The sequence below is a fragment of the Anser cygnoides genome, chromosome 10 (genome assembly GCF_040182565.1).
Source record: "Anser cygnoides isolate HZ-2024a breed goose chromosome 10, Taihu_goose_T2T_genome, whole genome shotgun sequence".
Taxonomy (NCBI): domain Eukaryota; kingdom Metazoa; phylum Chordata; class Aves; order Anseriformes; family Anatidae; genus Anser; species Anser cygnoides.
Window position 1 is genome coordinate 2,795,675 of NC_089882.1, and position 14,259 is coordinate 2,809,933.

At 48.9% G+C, this 14,259-nt stretch overlaps 2 protein-coding genes and 1 long non-coding RNA gene across 4 annotated transcripts; 1 reads left to right on the forward strand and 2 right to left on the reverse strand.

Annotated features, from left to right (window-relative positions):
• Position 1: 1 nt before the first annotated feature.
• Positions 2-1,370, forward strand: LOC106036780 (uncharacterized). The gene is made up of 2 exons (XR_001207644.3): positions 2-138; positions 792-1,370. It is a non-coding gene; the product is annotated as an uncharacterized lncRNA (long non-coding RNA).
• On the reverse strand, positions 128-3,970 carry VHL (von Hippel-Lindau tumor suppressor). 2 transcript variants are annotated; one of them, XM_067003140.1, is made up of 3 exons: positions 3,719-3,970; positions 3,403-3,513; positions 128-428 (listed from the first exon to the last, which is right to left on the reverse strand). In XM_067003140.1, exons 1-3 carry the CDS (start codon positions 3,942-3,944, stop codon positions 268-270), a joined length of 498 nt encoding a protein of 165 aa, XP_066859241.1. In that variant the 5' UTR covers positions 3,945-3,970; the 3' UTR covers positions 128-267. The 2 variants fall into 2 exon arrangements, with proteins under 2 accessions (XP_066859241.1, XP_066859242.1); XM_067003141.1 differs by lacking the exon at positions 128-428 and adding an exon at positions 1,365-2,986 and having other exon boundaries at positions 3,719-3,931.
• A 758-nt stretch (positions 3,971-4,728) lies between these two features.
• On the reverse strand, positions 4,729-10,444 carry THUMPD3 (THUMP domain containing 3). The gene is made up of 9 exons (XM_067003137.1): positions 10,215-10,444; positions 9,902-9,979; positions 8,898-9,422; positions 7,671-7,801; positions 7,180-7,249; positions 6,686-6,801; positions 6,396-6,506; positions 6,024-6,147; positions 4,729-5,750 (listed from the first exon to the last, which is right to left on the reverse strand). The coding sequence occupies exons 1-9, from the start codon at positions 10,401-10,403 to the stop codon at positions 5,619-5,621; spliced, it is 1,476 nt and encodes a 491-aa protein (XP_066859238.1). The 5' UTR covers positions 10,404-10,444; the 3' UTR covers positions 4,729-5,618.
• Between the last annotated feature and the right edge of the window lie 3,815 nt (positions 10,445-14,259).

The window sequence follows — 14,259 nt, forward strand, 5'->3', positions numbered from 1 at the left end:
CCGCCCTGGGGCCGGGCGTTGGGACAGGCCTCGGGGCCGGCGGCTGCTGCGCCCCGTGCCTCGGGCATCGCCACCCCGAGTGCCGCTTAAGTCAGGAACTGCTTGCCCCCAGCGTGCCAAGGAAAATGTGACGCAAAGGTAGATACAATGTCGAAAGACAAAAACAAATCCGAAGCGTGTTGTTATTTAAAATACCATACCGTGAAGGTAATGTTTTGTTGCTGAGCTGTTCCGGCAACAGTATTTCAACACTAAGAGCCAGATCTGTTAGCTCGGCCATTGCCTGCCCCTCTCCCTCCCACACCCGGATTCCCCCAGCCGAGCAGAACGCCTCTGCTGAGATGTGAGACGCGAGGCAGAGAAATCCGCGTTGCGGGGAGCCGGACAGAAGCAGGAAGAGACAGGAACGGTGCTTCTTTCCCTGGGTACTGAGGGGACAAAAGGAAAAAAAACCTGAAGTCTTTTGGGTTGTCACGTTGGAAAATGAGGGTTTAAAAAAAAGGTATAAAGTTTGTGTGCTTTTGTTTAAAACTCATTTAACTGTGTTTATGGCTTCTTTTTGGTTCTAATCATTACCTGCAGCAAAATGTTTCACAAGGGAACTGAAAATTACCTCCTCAAACTGAGACAAGCGTGACCCTATATATTCCCATTTTGTAGCCTTCTCTTCCAAACAATGAGGCTGTCTGTACTGCTGTGCGCTCTCCCTGAACTCTTGAACACTAATGTCAGATTAATTTGTTATTTCTCCATCATTTTCCATGTTCACCTGTGACCCGTGCTTCCTGCAGAAGCCTGCAGTATCGTTTTCCCACCGCGTTTGGCACTTGTGTTGAGCTGGAACTTTCAGTTCTGATCCTCGCTTCCCCCAGATTGCCGCTGCTCTGGTGACTCAAATGAAACAATGCTATGAATCGGAACAAAAACCACCCGAGTTTCTCATGTCATTGTCAGAAGTAAATGCAACTTTCACTCATTGCTAATCTAGCTGAGTTACTGGTGGGAGGCTCCACTCGTGTGCCCACGTGTTGTAGCCAGCAGGGGTTTTCTCTGGTCTTCTTTATTCTGTCCTACAGGAGGACTCCGAAACAGAAGAAAAACACTTCCTTGCATACAGTGAGCGTTTCTCCAGTTTATCTATAACATGTTCGCTGTTTTTAATGGACTTTATCAATAAGAGTTCTTTAATGACCCCAAATTCTCAATATAGCATTTATGCACCTGCTATAGACTAGGCTGGAAAAAAAAAGTATTTCATAGTTTTTCAACAGGAAAATCTCTTACTGATCAACCACAATGACTTTCAGGAGCATTTCAGGAACACAAGTATATAGTCACAAGCACTGTGAAATTATTTGATAGAATTAGAGTCAAAACATAAATGTGCATTTATATTTTATGACAAAGATCAGTTCATACACTTAAGTAAAAAAAACAAGTCTACAAGAAGGGGAGACATTTCATACTTACATAATACATTGATATTCTCCATCAGTTTCACAACTGTATTTTTTAGAATACGTAACTAAAAAGAAGCTTATGCCACAGAAACGGCCTGCTATGATCTCTCATCAGTCTGCTTCTCTGAACACTGAACAGCACCTGCATCTGCTGCTTGGTGGGCAGCTTGTGTATCTGCTAAAACCAATGCTGCTTTGAATTACGTGCACATACTTGCACAAATGCACATTAAAATTGAGGTATGGGGGAACAGAATATAGGCAAGGGAACTTTTTATCTACTCCTCCAGGCTGCAATAAAAGCACGGACCTGTTTGAGAGGAACTAGCAATAGGCCTGCGTGAGCTGCTGCAGCCTACCAGCTGTTCCTGGGGAGGCACGAGCAACCTGAACGGCTGTGCTCCCCAGGGAGGCCTCTCGCTGTGACACGAACAACTGCCCTGCGATGGGGAAAGGCAGGGCTCAAAGCATCTACCTGCTGTGAACGCTACCTGATACACGTATGGGAAGCTGTGGGTGCAGGTATGGTGGTGCAGAAGAAAAAGGGGTCCCAAAACTAAGATCCAGTCTATATGGCTGCCAAGGCTGGATCACCTAGAGAGATAACCTAGGCAAGAATTCAATAATGAAGGACAAATAAGGCATTGAAGGCATTTCCTGTGTAAAACTTTGTCAGCCTCAGTTGACACAACAGGGTTTTACAGAAACCTTTACAAAGGTAAGAGGCAGAGAATAAAAACCAGGAGTTTACACGTCATCTTTCCACCAACACAGAAGTTTCGGTCAGGCCCTCAGAAGGTGATGGTGGAAGCTCTCACACAAACACACCCCACGCTTTGTGATTCAAAGGCAAACAACGTAAGTGCAAGAGAGTGAAATTCCACCAAAACCCAAGTGTTCAAGCAAAACTGGTGTTGGTCTGCCGCTTTTTAGAGTCCTAGTTAAATTAATCCTTGATGCAACTTCCTTTCTAATACAGAGAAAGGTGAACTGCACGCGTATTCTCCGAACAGACGGCCTGATCTTATACCACTATGGAATGTTCTGAAATAGTCCAAAGTAAACATCTCTGAGCTTCGTGCACGCAAGGCCTTTGGAGTCATGGGTCTGCAATACGCTCAGCTAAGAGCAGAACTGAACCCTCACGAACCCGGCACACTTTTACATCCTGTTTAGTCTTTTGAATCTGACTTACCATCATAGCAAGTTTTCTACAATTTGTCTGAGTTTGTTTCAGAACTTAAAATGTGGACATTTGCTCTTGGCATGTTTCACGGTGACTACTCCTGCTTTAACTCCGTGGTTTGCTGTTTAAATGGTCTAGAATGAATAATGTCCATTTTATTCTAGAATTTCATTCCTTAATGTTTCGCTTCTCTCCAGAGACAGCCGCTGAAGATCCTTCTTAATATCTGGGTGATCTTCCAGATCTTCATATAACGACCGAACAATGTCCAGTTTCCTGTAGTCCACCGGTTTGACCAGACTGCGAACTACCTGGAGACATCTCTCTTTCAGGGTGAACACTGAGGTAAAAAAAGACAGAACAAAAACAAACGCAACCCTGTCGCTAGGCCTCTCATTAGCTACCTCAAACAGTCTGTTAAAGACAGACGTTATTTTCACAAGCGCGCGAATACAGAAAGTAAAGCGTGGTAGTTTTATTCAGAAGTACAGGAGAGGAAAAGGGTTTGTTGTTTGCTATCACAAGGCGTCTTCTGAAAGCTGTCACAAGCGGTGAGAAATCTCTAAACCGGGAGGTCTGTCAGCAGCTCTGTTCAAAGCAAAGCCGTGACACAGGAATCCTCGTGATCCCTTCCCTTTTTGGGGCAGCTTTTATGGCTGTTCGAGCACCTCACCTCTCGCTAGGCCCTCACACCGCAGCCCGACGCCGCCCGGCCCCAGACCCGCCCGTGCCGTGCCGTGCGGCGCCGCCCCCTACCTGGCAGGGTGATGTCCGCCTTGCTGACGTCGGGCGCGGCCACGAACAGCTCCTGCTGGTTGACCAGGAGCCCGTCGTTGGTCCCCGCGTCCCGGAACAGCCACAGGTGCCCTGCGGGACGGCGGGGCGCTGCCTCAGGGCCGCGGTCACGAGCGGCGCGGCTCCGCGACCGGGACCGAGCTCCAGCCCCCGCCCGGCCCGGCCCGGCCCGCCCGCAGCCCCCGGTCCCGGTCCCGGCCCCGGCCCCGGCCCGCCCGCAGCCCCCGGTCCCGGTCCCGGTCCCGGCCCCGTCCCCGTCCCGTCCCCGCGCACCCACCGCGGTAGCTGTGCATGACCCGCCCGGTGCGCGGCCGCAGCACGGGGTAGGAGCGCGGCCGGCCCTCGAAGTCCACCCAGACGGGCAGCACGCAGCGGGGGCTGCGGTTGTTGAAGACCACCTCGGACAGCTCGCGCGTGTTGGCGGAGCGCAGCCCGCCCCCCGCCGGCCCCGGGCCCGGCCCCGGCATCGCCGAGCCCCCGCCGCAGCACCACGCGAGGCGCATGCGCGGCGCCGGGAGCGGGCGGGGAGGCGCAGGCGCGGCGCGGGGCGGGCCCGCAGCGCCCTGAGGCGGCGCCGCTCGGTGCGGGCGGGGCTGAGGGCGGCGCCGTCTCGGCCTCGGCTCCCAGCTCCGGTGGCGGCTCCAAGCCCCCCCAGGGGTCACGGCCCCCGAGCTGAACTCGCAGAGGGCGCGGCTGGAAGCCCGGAGCGCGAGCTGCCTCCCCGGGGCCCGAAGGGACGGCTGGCGTTCCGCCCACCTTGCTCCGATCCTGAGGCAAGGTAACAAACACCTGCAAAACGCACGGTGTTAAAGCCCAGGAGGTTACTGTGCTCCTTTTTCCTTTAAGGAATATCAAACTACAACCAACCAAGGAACTAGTGCGTTTCAAGGGTGCCGTACGCCCGGGTTAAGGTGTAAGGCTCGCTGCCGCAGCAGGGGTCACGCAGCCGCCTCGCCTCACGCGACAGCCGCCCGCATTGCCTCCGCACCGATGCTGGAAAGGATTAAACTGACACTGCCAGCAGTACCGCATCCAAAAAGGCAAATGTGCGTAAATAAAGGGCTGCATCATCCTTCACAGGGCAGAGACCAGAAAGAGAACACAAGTCAGACTTACTTCCTATGCCAAACTTCTAAAACTTCAATACTTGTCAATCTGCCTCTAAGCACGTATCATTAGCAATGAATACACTTGAAGGAAAATGACAAACTGGTAACTCGTGTTTTCAGCCTCTGATGAGCAAAGATTAAGCCGACTGAGAAATCACAATACAATCAGAGAAGAAACTATATCTGCAACTTCAATTTATTGAACAGATAATGTATTTTTGTAAATACAGTGGCATATCTACAGCAGTTTAAGTCATCTAATAAATTTAAACATATTGCCACCTCGATGTGTCTACAGTAGACATTGAAAACGTGAACTTTTTAATGTAATTCCTAAAAGTATCTCTGTTCTCAAATAGTAACTACAGTTTGCTAAGGCTGCATGTGGTGCCTCCCTCACCCACAGCAGTGGTACATTAAAACAGGAATCAGACACTAACAACTAGCGCTAGGTTGAAGTAACAGGTATGAACGCAAACAGCAGCATCAGCATACTGTATAGTAATTAGTATTTTCTTACCAGAATATAAAAAACATTATCTTAGTTTACATTTGGGCAATGGTATAAATTAAAAGACATTGAACTGGAAACATCCTACGATAAAGAGATGCTACCTCTAAACCCTTCAAGGTAACAGGCTTAGTAGTGCTGTTAATCATTTTAAGATACATGTATAATTTCTACAGTTGGAGGAAGAAAAATTAGCTGTTACCTCCAAGGACACCTCAACATATTTTCTACTGTAAGCAGAGAAAATAAACGTTTAACTGAAAAAATACAACAGACATAGTAGAGAAGACTCAGGCAAAGGAAAGCACTATTAATATACCACTACTGAATTTCAGTTTGGGTGGCAGGGTGGAAAGAGATGATCTAAAAGTGGTTCCAGAACACAGTACAACTGGCAGTTCTCAATTTGATCCCTGGTTCAATGTTCATGTTACAGAATTTCTGCGTATGTTGTTTTCGTCTTAGGATTTGACAGACAGCCATACTCTCAGGTGTCTCCTTTACTGCACTGCTATTCAAGATATTCTGCAGGTGTCTGCTGTCTTCTTCCACATGGGTTACCAGAATGATCTTCTTATTTCTGCTCTTTCCCAGGTGCGCTTCAGAAGATACACCGCAGCATGAAGCCCCCCTACATTCACCCACACAGTTTGACTCTTGCGCCAGATGTGTCCCATTCTTGACAAGGCCTACAATCAAAAAAACAACAGGAGAACGGTGGCGGTTTCTCCAAGACATGACAGTAAGGATAAATTTGGTTTAGACATTATTTTTGGTTATCCCAAATCACATCTGAAAACAAAGTCAAATTCTTCAGGTCTAAAACTGTGTTGAAATGCTACTAATTATCTCTCTAAAACCAGATTACCTTCCATAGTGAAGTAAGCTTACATTTTTCCTCAATAGGTTATCCCGTGCAAGTAGGTTTGATTTACTTGTAAGGTTTGTCACAGAGAACATACCTTGGCAAAGCATTTCTTGTCCTGCGTAAGCAGCGCAGCTCTACCCGTCCCTGGCGTGCAGATCCGGCCCATCTCCATGAGGCAGGCTGGATAGAGATCCCAGTTCTTCTTCTTTGACCCTATCCTATAACACAGACCAAGGTCTCCCTTGTGACTGTTGAAAAATCGTTAACTGCAGCTGGTCTTTCAGACACGCATTAGTTCATTTCTGACCACATTTACCATCGATTCCAACCTGCTCTTTTAATTTAGAGTAAATCAATACTTCTTAATTAGGTCCAGTTAAGTAACTAGAGAGAACCCTAACCCTGGACACGCAAACGCATGCCAGTGTGACAGTTACACACAGCACATTTAACCACAACACCTCACCTCTTTCCAAAAGGCATGTCTGTCACAATAACATCCACAGAACCAGTCCGCAAAGGGAGATTGCAAATATCCCACTGAATGATGTCCAAGGGTATGCCCACGGAGGTACTGCTGCAAGTGCAAAGACATTCATCTCAGACATGCTTTACTGAGAATATGCATAAATTGAGGTCTATAATACTAGCTAAAGAATAAATGCGAAAATATAGCCAAGAAAATCGATGCAAAATAGATTTACCAACAAACAACGCTACGCTACAGGAAAAGAAAATCACTTGTACTCTTCTCACCTCTCCTTATTTTCATTTTTCTTTAGTAAAGAGCAGATGTTGTTTGCTGCTCTCTTTACAGCTTGTGGGTTGTTATCACCAGCAATGTGGTAGCAACTAGGCCACTCCATAGCTCCCTGGAGGAAAATATTGATAAAGAGCAACTTTAGCATCAACAGAGCTTGCTTTTAAAATACATGCATACACAAAAATAAAATATTGCAGAATACGACCAAGCAATTTGAAGACGTCAATGATTTTAAAATTCTGTAACAGATATTTGTTCTAGGTATTGTGCACCTTAAAAGCTCAAAACACTTGGATTTAGTTTCCTCCTGCTATAGCTTTGGGAAGGAAAATGAAAACATTTACAAAAAGCGTATTTGTAGCTGAAAAGTTGCTGAGATGCTTTTGTAGTTGGCTATTCAGTTATTACCTATAAAACTTACACGGATTATTCAGTTGCAGATACTGTCTCGAGTTTTATTACATTAAAAAAATAAAGGAAGAATCACCTCGATTGGTATTGCACCTGTACCACACATGGGATCAACGATGATATCCGTTGGCTGTGGATCGCAGAGTCTGAAGAGCAGAAAAAAAAGGTACTTTGAGAAAAGTCTTAAAAACATGATTTTTTTGCACTGAAAGAAACCTAAACTCTTTTAATCACTCCAGTTCTGCCCTTCTAACAAAACAACTTCTGATTATTATTTCCATTTGATAATTAGCATTTTATATGTGCAAAATATATAGGTGCAGTGAAATACTTTTAAGAATGTTGTGATCAGTAGTTACCAGAACTGGCTAATGGATCACAGCAAACATTTACTTTTCTAAGCTGAAAAACAACCAATGTTTCTGGACTTTTTTAAAATTTATTTTTAAATAAGAGTTAACAGAAATTACATTTGAGGAAGCAGTGTGGAGGAATAAGGTATCTAATTTCTGATACAGAATGACTTAATTAACCGAGACTAATGTAAGACTATGTAATTACACTGACCTAAGCATGCCATAAGCGAGAGTTGAACGAAGAGTTGTGGGTCCAAAATGTGTAATATTTCTTCTGTGAAGACTCTCTTCAGTTAATGCAATGCCCACAACTACTTCATTATTGTGAATATTCAGGAGAACCTAAAGAAAAAACTTGAACTAAATGTCAGGAGTAACAGAAGTTTCCCGTAGCACACCTGGTGAAGGTTGAAAGTGGCACCCGTGGTTCACATAAAACTGGGAAATACACACATAAGAGCGTTCTCGAAAGAAAAACAATGCACTGTTTGTAATGAGGACAAAGCACACCACGGAGCTTTCCTCATTCACACAAGACTTCAAAAAGCACTGTAAACATTATGCTGATGTTTAAAAAAAATTGTTTTATAAGTATGGGGGTCAAGTAAGGTAAGTCCTGCAGGTCACAGTGCTGCATTTGGAAGGCAGCAATAAAAAAAAAATAATCACACTTCTGGTTCCCCCTACCATATGGATTTGGAAGGTGAAAACTATTACAGGAAAAGGCACCAGCCCTTAGCAAGGCTTGCACTACAGACTTTTACTTTTTCTGCCTCTCAGAACACTGGTGGACTACGTCTGTTGGACCTCCTTTCCAAAGCTCTGCTTTCCCTACCAAAGGAAAGAAACACTGGACAACTAGTCTAACCCTTGTCCCCTTCAACCATAAAACTACAGCTTCTAGATGGAGTTATCTTCTGTTAGCTCACACTGATATAAAACAGTGGATTAAGCAAACATTTTATGCAGGTGAAAGTAAAGCAGAACGCCACCTACACTGCACTTAACATGAACGGGCGCTAACTCCGTAGGAGGCGGCAAAATTCAGTGTTAGAGCTTTTGGTGTAGCTGAGGGAGAGGAGAAAGCATTTGAACACCAACTCACCCGCTTCGGGTTTAGCGATGTTCATCAGTTAACTTGAGGACGAGTCTAAAGTGTTTGCAGAGCAAAGGGGAAACTAAGAGGAGAGGCGTCCACATGGGGACGCAAAAGAGATTATCGCTAGGGATAACCAAAGCAGTAGCAAGCGGTGGGCTGTGAGGACGTACACAGTGTGTCAGTGAAATTCATGCTTCTGAGGAGGCCGTGTTTTCAGCACTACCAGCTTTTAGTTCCACCATCATCTTTTGAATGTTATTTTGGAACTCTCTAAGAATGAGAATTATGAAGGAACCTTTAAAATAGAAGTGTAGCTATTTCCACGGCACTGGACAATACCTCTACATCAAAGTTGGTCATGTCAGCTTTCCACTGGAAGTGCTCTTGCACAGCTCCGCCGAAGTCTCTGGCAGCCTCGTTCGATGTAAAACTGTGCTTGTCTCCTGCTCTATTGCAGGTAACGCGGAACTTCAACACCTTCGCGTCTCCTTCGCCTTTCTTGCCATCGCCAGCCTTGGTCTCACCCCCAGAACCGCCGTGCAGTTCGTCTTTAGCCTCTGGCTGTTCGGTGTCATCGCCCCCGTTTTGTGATTCCGCTCCCGTCTCTTCTGTCTCCTCTGTCCCCTGGCCGCTAGCCGGTTCTGTGGCTTGGGCACAGTCCTCCTGCTCACTAGCATCTTTTTGATCTGTTCTTTCCTCTTCTCCATCATCATTCAACTTTTCTTTGCTTGCAGAACTCTGCTGATTGTGTTTTTTGCGTTTTGTCTTTTTCTTTTTTAAGCTGTTGTTCAGCTCCCAAACTTTCAAAGGATCAGTCCAAGGCAGTTTCTTAACCAAATCTTCCAAATCCTTTAGAGCATCTTCCTTTAAAAGACAAAAGGAGTTGTACCACAAAGACATTCCCCCCCTTAAAAAACATCCTTTTTCTAACTTGCTTGAATTAGTCTCTTAAACATGTAACCTGCTGCATGTTTAAGCAAAGCTTGCAGCTTTTTGTGTTATTTTTGCCACAACTGAACTAAGTTGTATTCTGAGTCAAAGGACCCACAGCATTTCATCATCTGTCTTGTCAAATACGCAGTTAACGCTACATTAAGAAATCCAGGTGACCCTTCATCATCCTGTCTAGGTATGCCCTAGAACACTGCACCCGCTCTCTTCCCAGGTGTTCCCCATGCAGCACACCCACCTGAAGCAGTTCCACCAGGTGAGGTGCCTGTGCTTCGCTTTTAAAGCCAACAAGGAAAAAACCCTCGTTCCTAAAGCACAAACCTCTCTGACGCTCCACAAGCTGCGTTAACACCGCGAGACCCGTAACCGGCTGAGGAAAGCGTGTAACTCACCTTGCTTTCCTTAAACTGGTAGTCTTTGAACTCCTGAACCACGACAAATAAGTTATCCACCGATCTCAGGCGATGGACCTGGAGGGAAGGAGAGGCCGGGCGGGCCGTTACCGCGCCCCGCCGCCCGCGCGCGGCCCCCCGTGGTGCCCGCCGCCCCCCGCCGCCCCCCGCCAGGCGCCCCGCCTGCCCCGCTCGCTGACGGGGCGGGGGCCGGGCGCGCGGAAGGGAGCCGCGGGCACCGACCGCCTGCCAGGGCCTCGGCCCCGCCGCCTCGGGCAGCGCCGGGCACGGGGCACCCGGCGCCCGCACGCACCTGCGGCAGGCAGCGGGCCGGCACGGCGAAGTAGATCTTGCCGCGGTCCTTGCTGACCCGCGAGGCGGAGCCCAGCTTCTCCTGCACCTCCGCCGCCGCCGTCGCCTCGAACCCGGTGGGCACGGTGGCGCCGATGACGGCCGCGGCCTCCTCGGCCGGGCTCTCCCCGGCGGGGCCCGCCTCCGCCATGCCCGCCGCCGGCACGCGCTGCCCCGCGGGGCCGCCCCGCTGCCGCTTTTGCTTCCGCTTCCGGGCCGCGGCCGGGGCGGCAGCGCCCCCTGCTGGGCGGCGGGCAGGGCCGGGAGGGGCGGGGCCACCCTCTCCCCGAGGCCCCGCCCCCGAGGCCCCGCCCCCCTCATGCCCCGCCCCGAGGCCCCGCCCCGCCGCGTGCCGCCCCGGGGGCCGGCCGGTGCCGTGAGCGCGGTGCGGCGGAGCGCCCTGCTGACAGCCGGCCGGCCCCGTACGGAGCTGCGGCCGGCACCTTGTGTCAGCGGGGGTTTCGTGGCAGGGACGGAGCCGCTCAGGGCAGCGCTGCGTGGCGCGGGCTGTGGCGGCGGCGCAGGGAGCGGCGTCGTACGGGGGGCCCGGGCAAACCCTCTGTGGGGAGGCGGCCCGGCGAGCGCCCTGCCTGCACCCGCGCTGAGGCTTTTAGTAAACCTTGAGCTGAGAGGTGCCCCGCCAGGGGCTGTCCTGTGCAACCGGAACGGCAGGGGCTGTGTGCGGGGGTGTCGGCGTGTCGGGGTGTCGGCGTGCAGGTGTGTCGCTGTGTCAGTGTGCTGGGCTGCCGCTGGCACTGCGGCGTTCGCTGAACCCCCACGAGAGCGCTGCAGTTGCTTTCAGTGGGAACACACCGCGGGGACGGCCTCTGCTCAGCACTCGCTGGGACAGAAGAGAACTGCTGCCGGCACAACTCCGAAGGGCTTTCAGGGCATCGAAGTACTTCAGCGCTCACTCTGGTCAGCCCTTGGCTGTAGAAAGCTCCTGTATGTTTCAAAGCCTTTTGAGTGACTGTGAGATGAGAGATCTGTTTTTCAACCATGTATCCTGTCATTTTTCTCCCTTTCTGTCTGAAATCAGTGACTTTTACCCAGTAGAAACAGACCGTAGGTATCCTGGTAGTTGGCATTGCAGACATGTTTAAGCTGGAATGCCGCGTTGCAAATGTAGGTGGAAAAAGGAACTCCTGGCGTGCTGTTCCGTGGGAGTCAGCGTACGTCGTCAGACTAATTGTATCATACATATCCTCAGTTACCCAGGCAGTGAATGTATCTCTTCCATATAGACAGCATTGGACCTATGTTTTGGTAGGAGAGAAGAAATAACAAACTGTCTTCAAGACAAAACCAGAACTGTATTTTCCTGTGCCCTATGAAGACCCTTTCCCCGAGCCAAGGAGTCAAACCGGCTCCCAGGACAGGAAGAAATCTTAGGTTAAAATAAGAAGGTACCTACTGGGTAGATTTATTAGACTCGCTTACAGGCAGTAGCTGTTCCTGATGAGCTGGCAGCATTGATTTCACGGCTGATTTGGTACATACCTGAAGGAGAACATTACCCTCCATTTGTCTGGAAGATTTTCTATGCCGGGTGAATCGGACCTGCCCATTTGGAAGGCACGCTTCAAGTAGCAGGCTGTATCCGAGATGCTACGGTGTTTTCCTTCACTTTTGCTCTTCAGGGTTAATTGGCAGAGTGATGGACGTAGTAATCACCCAACTGAAGAAAGGGTCCTAATAGCCTGAAGTAAGTTATTTGTAATTCATAATATTAGCACGTAATCGAATAATATTTGCAATAAACTAAACTTACTGAAACCAGTAAATTATCCTCAAAGTGAGACTACAGGATGAACACTAACAAAAAGAATAATCTGGATTTTACATTGTCATGTACCTCAGAATAGGCTCCGTTTGGGTGGGCTCCCCTGAAATCAGCCGGTACATTCCCAAGAGCTGGGTGGCTGACGAATAGACTGACATGCCCTGCGGGACAGAGACGTTTTCAGTGTTGCAAGGGAGGGCTAATCACAGAACACATTGCCTGCAGTTTGTTATCCAGGTGTCCGCCTGCCTCTGCTGCAAGTGTGTGCCGTGCACATGGGCACGGCTGAAATGAGAGGACAGGGAGACAGAAGGCATTAATTCCGTTTCCATCTCTGCGACTGATTCACTGGAACGCTGCACAACTTATTTACTATTTTTTTCTTCTACTTAAGGCTGTAAAGGTAAAAATTGAAATACCTGCCTTACTTTAAGGAGGCTTAAGTGTTTAGTTTGAAAAATGCTTTGATATGCTCTCCTGAAAGATCTCACCAGGTAGAACATCGGGGGTCCCATCCCTGTAAAAAATAACAGCTTCCACTAAGGGACAATCATTTTGGATATCTTCTTGATAAGATAGCAGGTAGACTTTTCCCTTTATCCTAAAAGAGGGCCTGATTTGTGTTCCCGATGAAGGAAAGATAAGCATGTGGCTGCACAGCAGCCGTGTGGTTAGTTTGTCACTGACTTGCTGTGTGCCTTTGGAAGAGTCACTTAAGCATAATTTGAAAATCTTTTTTAATAAAGCATGGTTTAGATCTGCATATGATGTATTGAGGATTTCTTTTTATTATTAGATTTCCACATGAGAAAATTCTGGGTTTCTAATTCTTTGGGTTTGTTTTTTCTTTTTTTGCAGGCGACCTGTTAGACAACTGAATGGGTTCTTTCAGTTCATACACTAGTAAAGCAACGAGGGGGACAAACCTTTAAAATGTCGAAGCTTTCAAAAATCTTGTTTGACTGTAGATCGTGAAACAAGCGAACAAATGTAAAACCAAAGAACCTTAAACAGCTCAGCCAACTCCTTCCCTCTGTCAGCAGTTCCACTGCTGCTTTCTGGCTGTTTTTATACCCCCATGCCCCTATTTTGCATCAGAGTTTTTTCAAACAGCCCCTGGAGTGCTTTGGTGAACAGTTTTCATTTTCAGAAGTAAAAATCAAGCGAATGAATGCTCCGTTGGCTCCAGGACAGTGTGCGTAGGAGGCGCTGTGTCGTGACAAGATGCTCTGTAGCGAGCCAGATATTAGCAAAGTGTTGGACGGAGGCAGCTGTGCTAGCCGGGGCTGTGAGCCACCACACGGGCCCTGTGTCTGCCCGCTCCCGGTGCCAGGGCTGCAGGGCTGGCAGGGCCCGAGCCCCCCGAGCAGCCTGACACCGCCGCACCAGCCTGCTGCTGCTGGAGCCCGGGCACAGGCGCCGGGCAGTGCGGCAGGCGCAGCGGCCACGCGGCGTGCCGGGACCCCCGCCCGTCCTCCCTGGCCTGGTGGAGCGGCGGCCTGGGAGGCAGGGCTCTGGACATGTTCGTCAGCCGTGTTCTTCGTCGGCGGCAGAGAAAGGCCTTATATTTAGTTGTTTGTGTAACGCTGGCAATCTCCAGCTGGAGTACGAAGCAGCATTAGCTTGAAACCCGGAGACCAGCAGGGTGAACTGGCAACTTAATGGTTACTGCGCGGGGAGAATTAGTCACGAGTTACTGCAGCACTGAGAGTGAGCCCTGTGTTAGTCAGAAGAGAGGTGTGAACCGAAGCTTGTAGGTGATAAGCCAAGACAAATAGTTAACAACTTACGGTGAGAAGTTGGTGTCACTGGAGGTATTTTGGTGTTTTGGTAACTAGGGGACCATCCTGTCTTTCTTTTCCCCTGGCAGGTTTTGCTAAAAAAAAGCACATAGTTGATGACTGGCAGCTTCCGTAGGGGTAACATCCGTGGTTGCAGAGCTGCGTGCTCTGGAAGGTCAGATGGGTGATAAGCTGACAACAGAACGAGAGGCTCATACAACAGACTGTGGAAGACGTACTGACAATGTCGGGCTGATGGAGCTGTGCAGCAGCTGTGTACACCGCTGCCCTAAGTAACTCGTCGTCCGCGAGGTGCGTTGTGTGCAAACTCTGCTGGCAGAGCCTCATCCAGCAAGAAATTTAACGTGCACAGAACTTTTCACCACTAATAGTTTAATGAAAGCAGTGAAAGATATCCAAAGATCTTGCTTAATTTGGACCAC

Bases quoted from the DNA above. Each gene is read 5' to 3' on its own strand.
- VHL (XM_067003140.1), bottom strand. From the start codon at position 3,944: ATGCGCCTCGCGTGGTGCTGCGGCGGGGGCTCGGCGATGCCGGGGCCG. The intron at 3,514-3,718 runs GTGGGTGCGCGG...GCCGTCCCGCAG, and splicing joins GGTCATGCACAGCTACCGCG to GGCACCTGTGGCTGTTCCGG. The intron at 429-3,402 runs GTAGGGGGCGGC...TTGTCCCCTCAG, and splicing joins GGCGGACATCACCCTGCCAG to TACCCAGGGAAAGAAGCACC.
- THUMPD3 (XM_067003137.1), bottom strand. From the start codon at position 10,403: ATGGCGGAGGCGGGCCCCGCCGGGGAGAGCCCGGCCGAGGAGGCCGCG. The intron at 7,250-7,670 runs GTCAGTGTAATT...TCTGCTCTTCAG, and splicing joins CTCGCTTATGGCATGCTTAG to ACTCTGCGATCCACAGCCAA. The intron at 5,751-6,023 runs GTATGTTCTCTG...TTTTGATTGTAG, and splicing joins ACAAGAAATGCTTTGCCAAG to GCCTTGTCAAGAATGGGACA.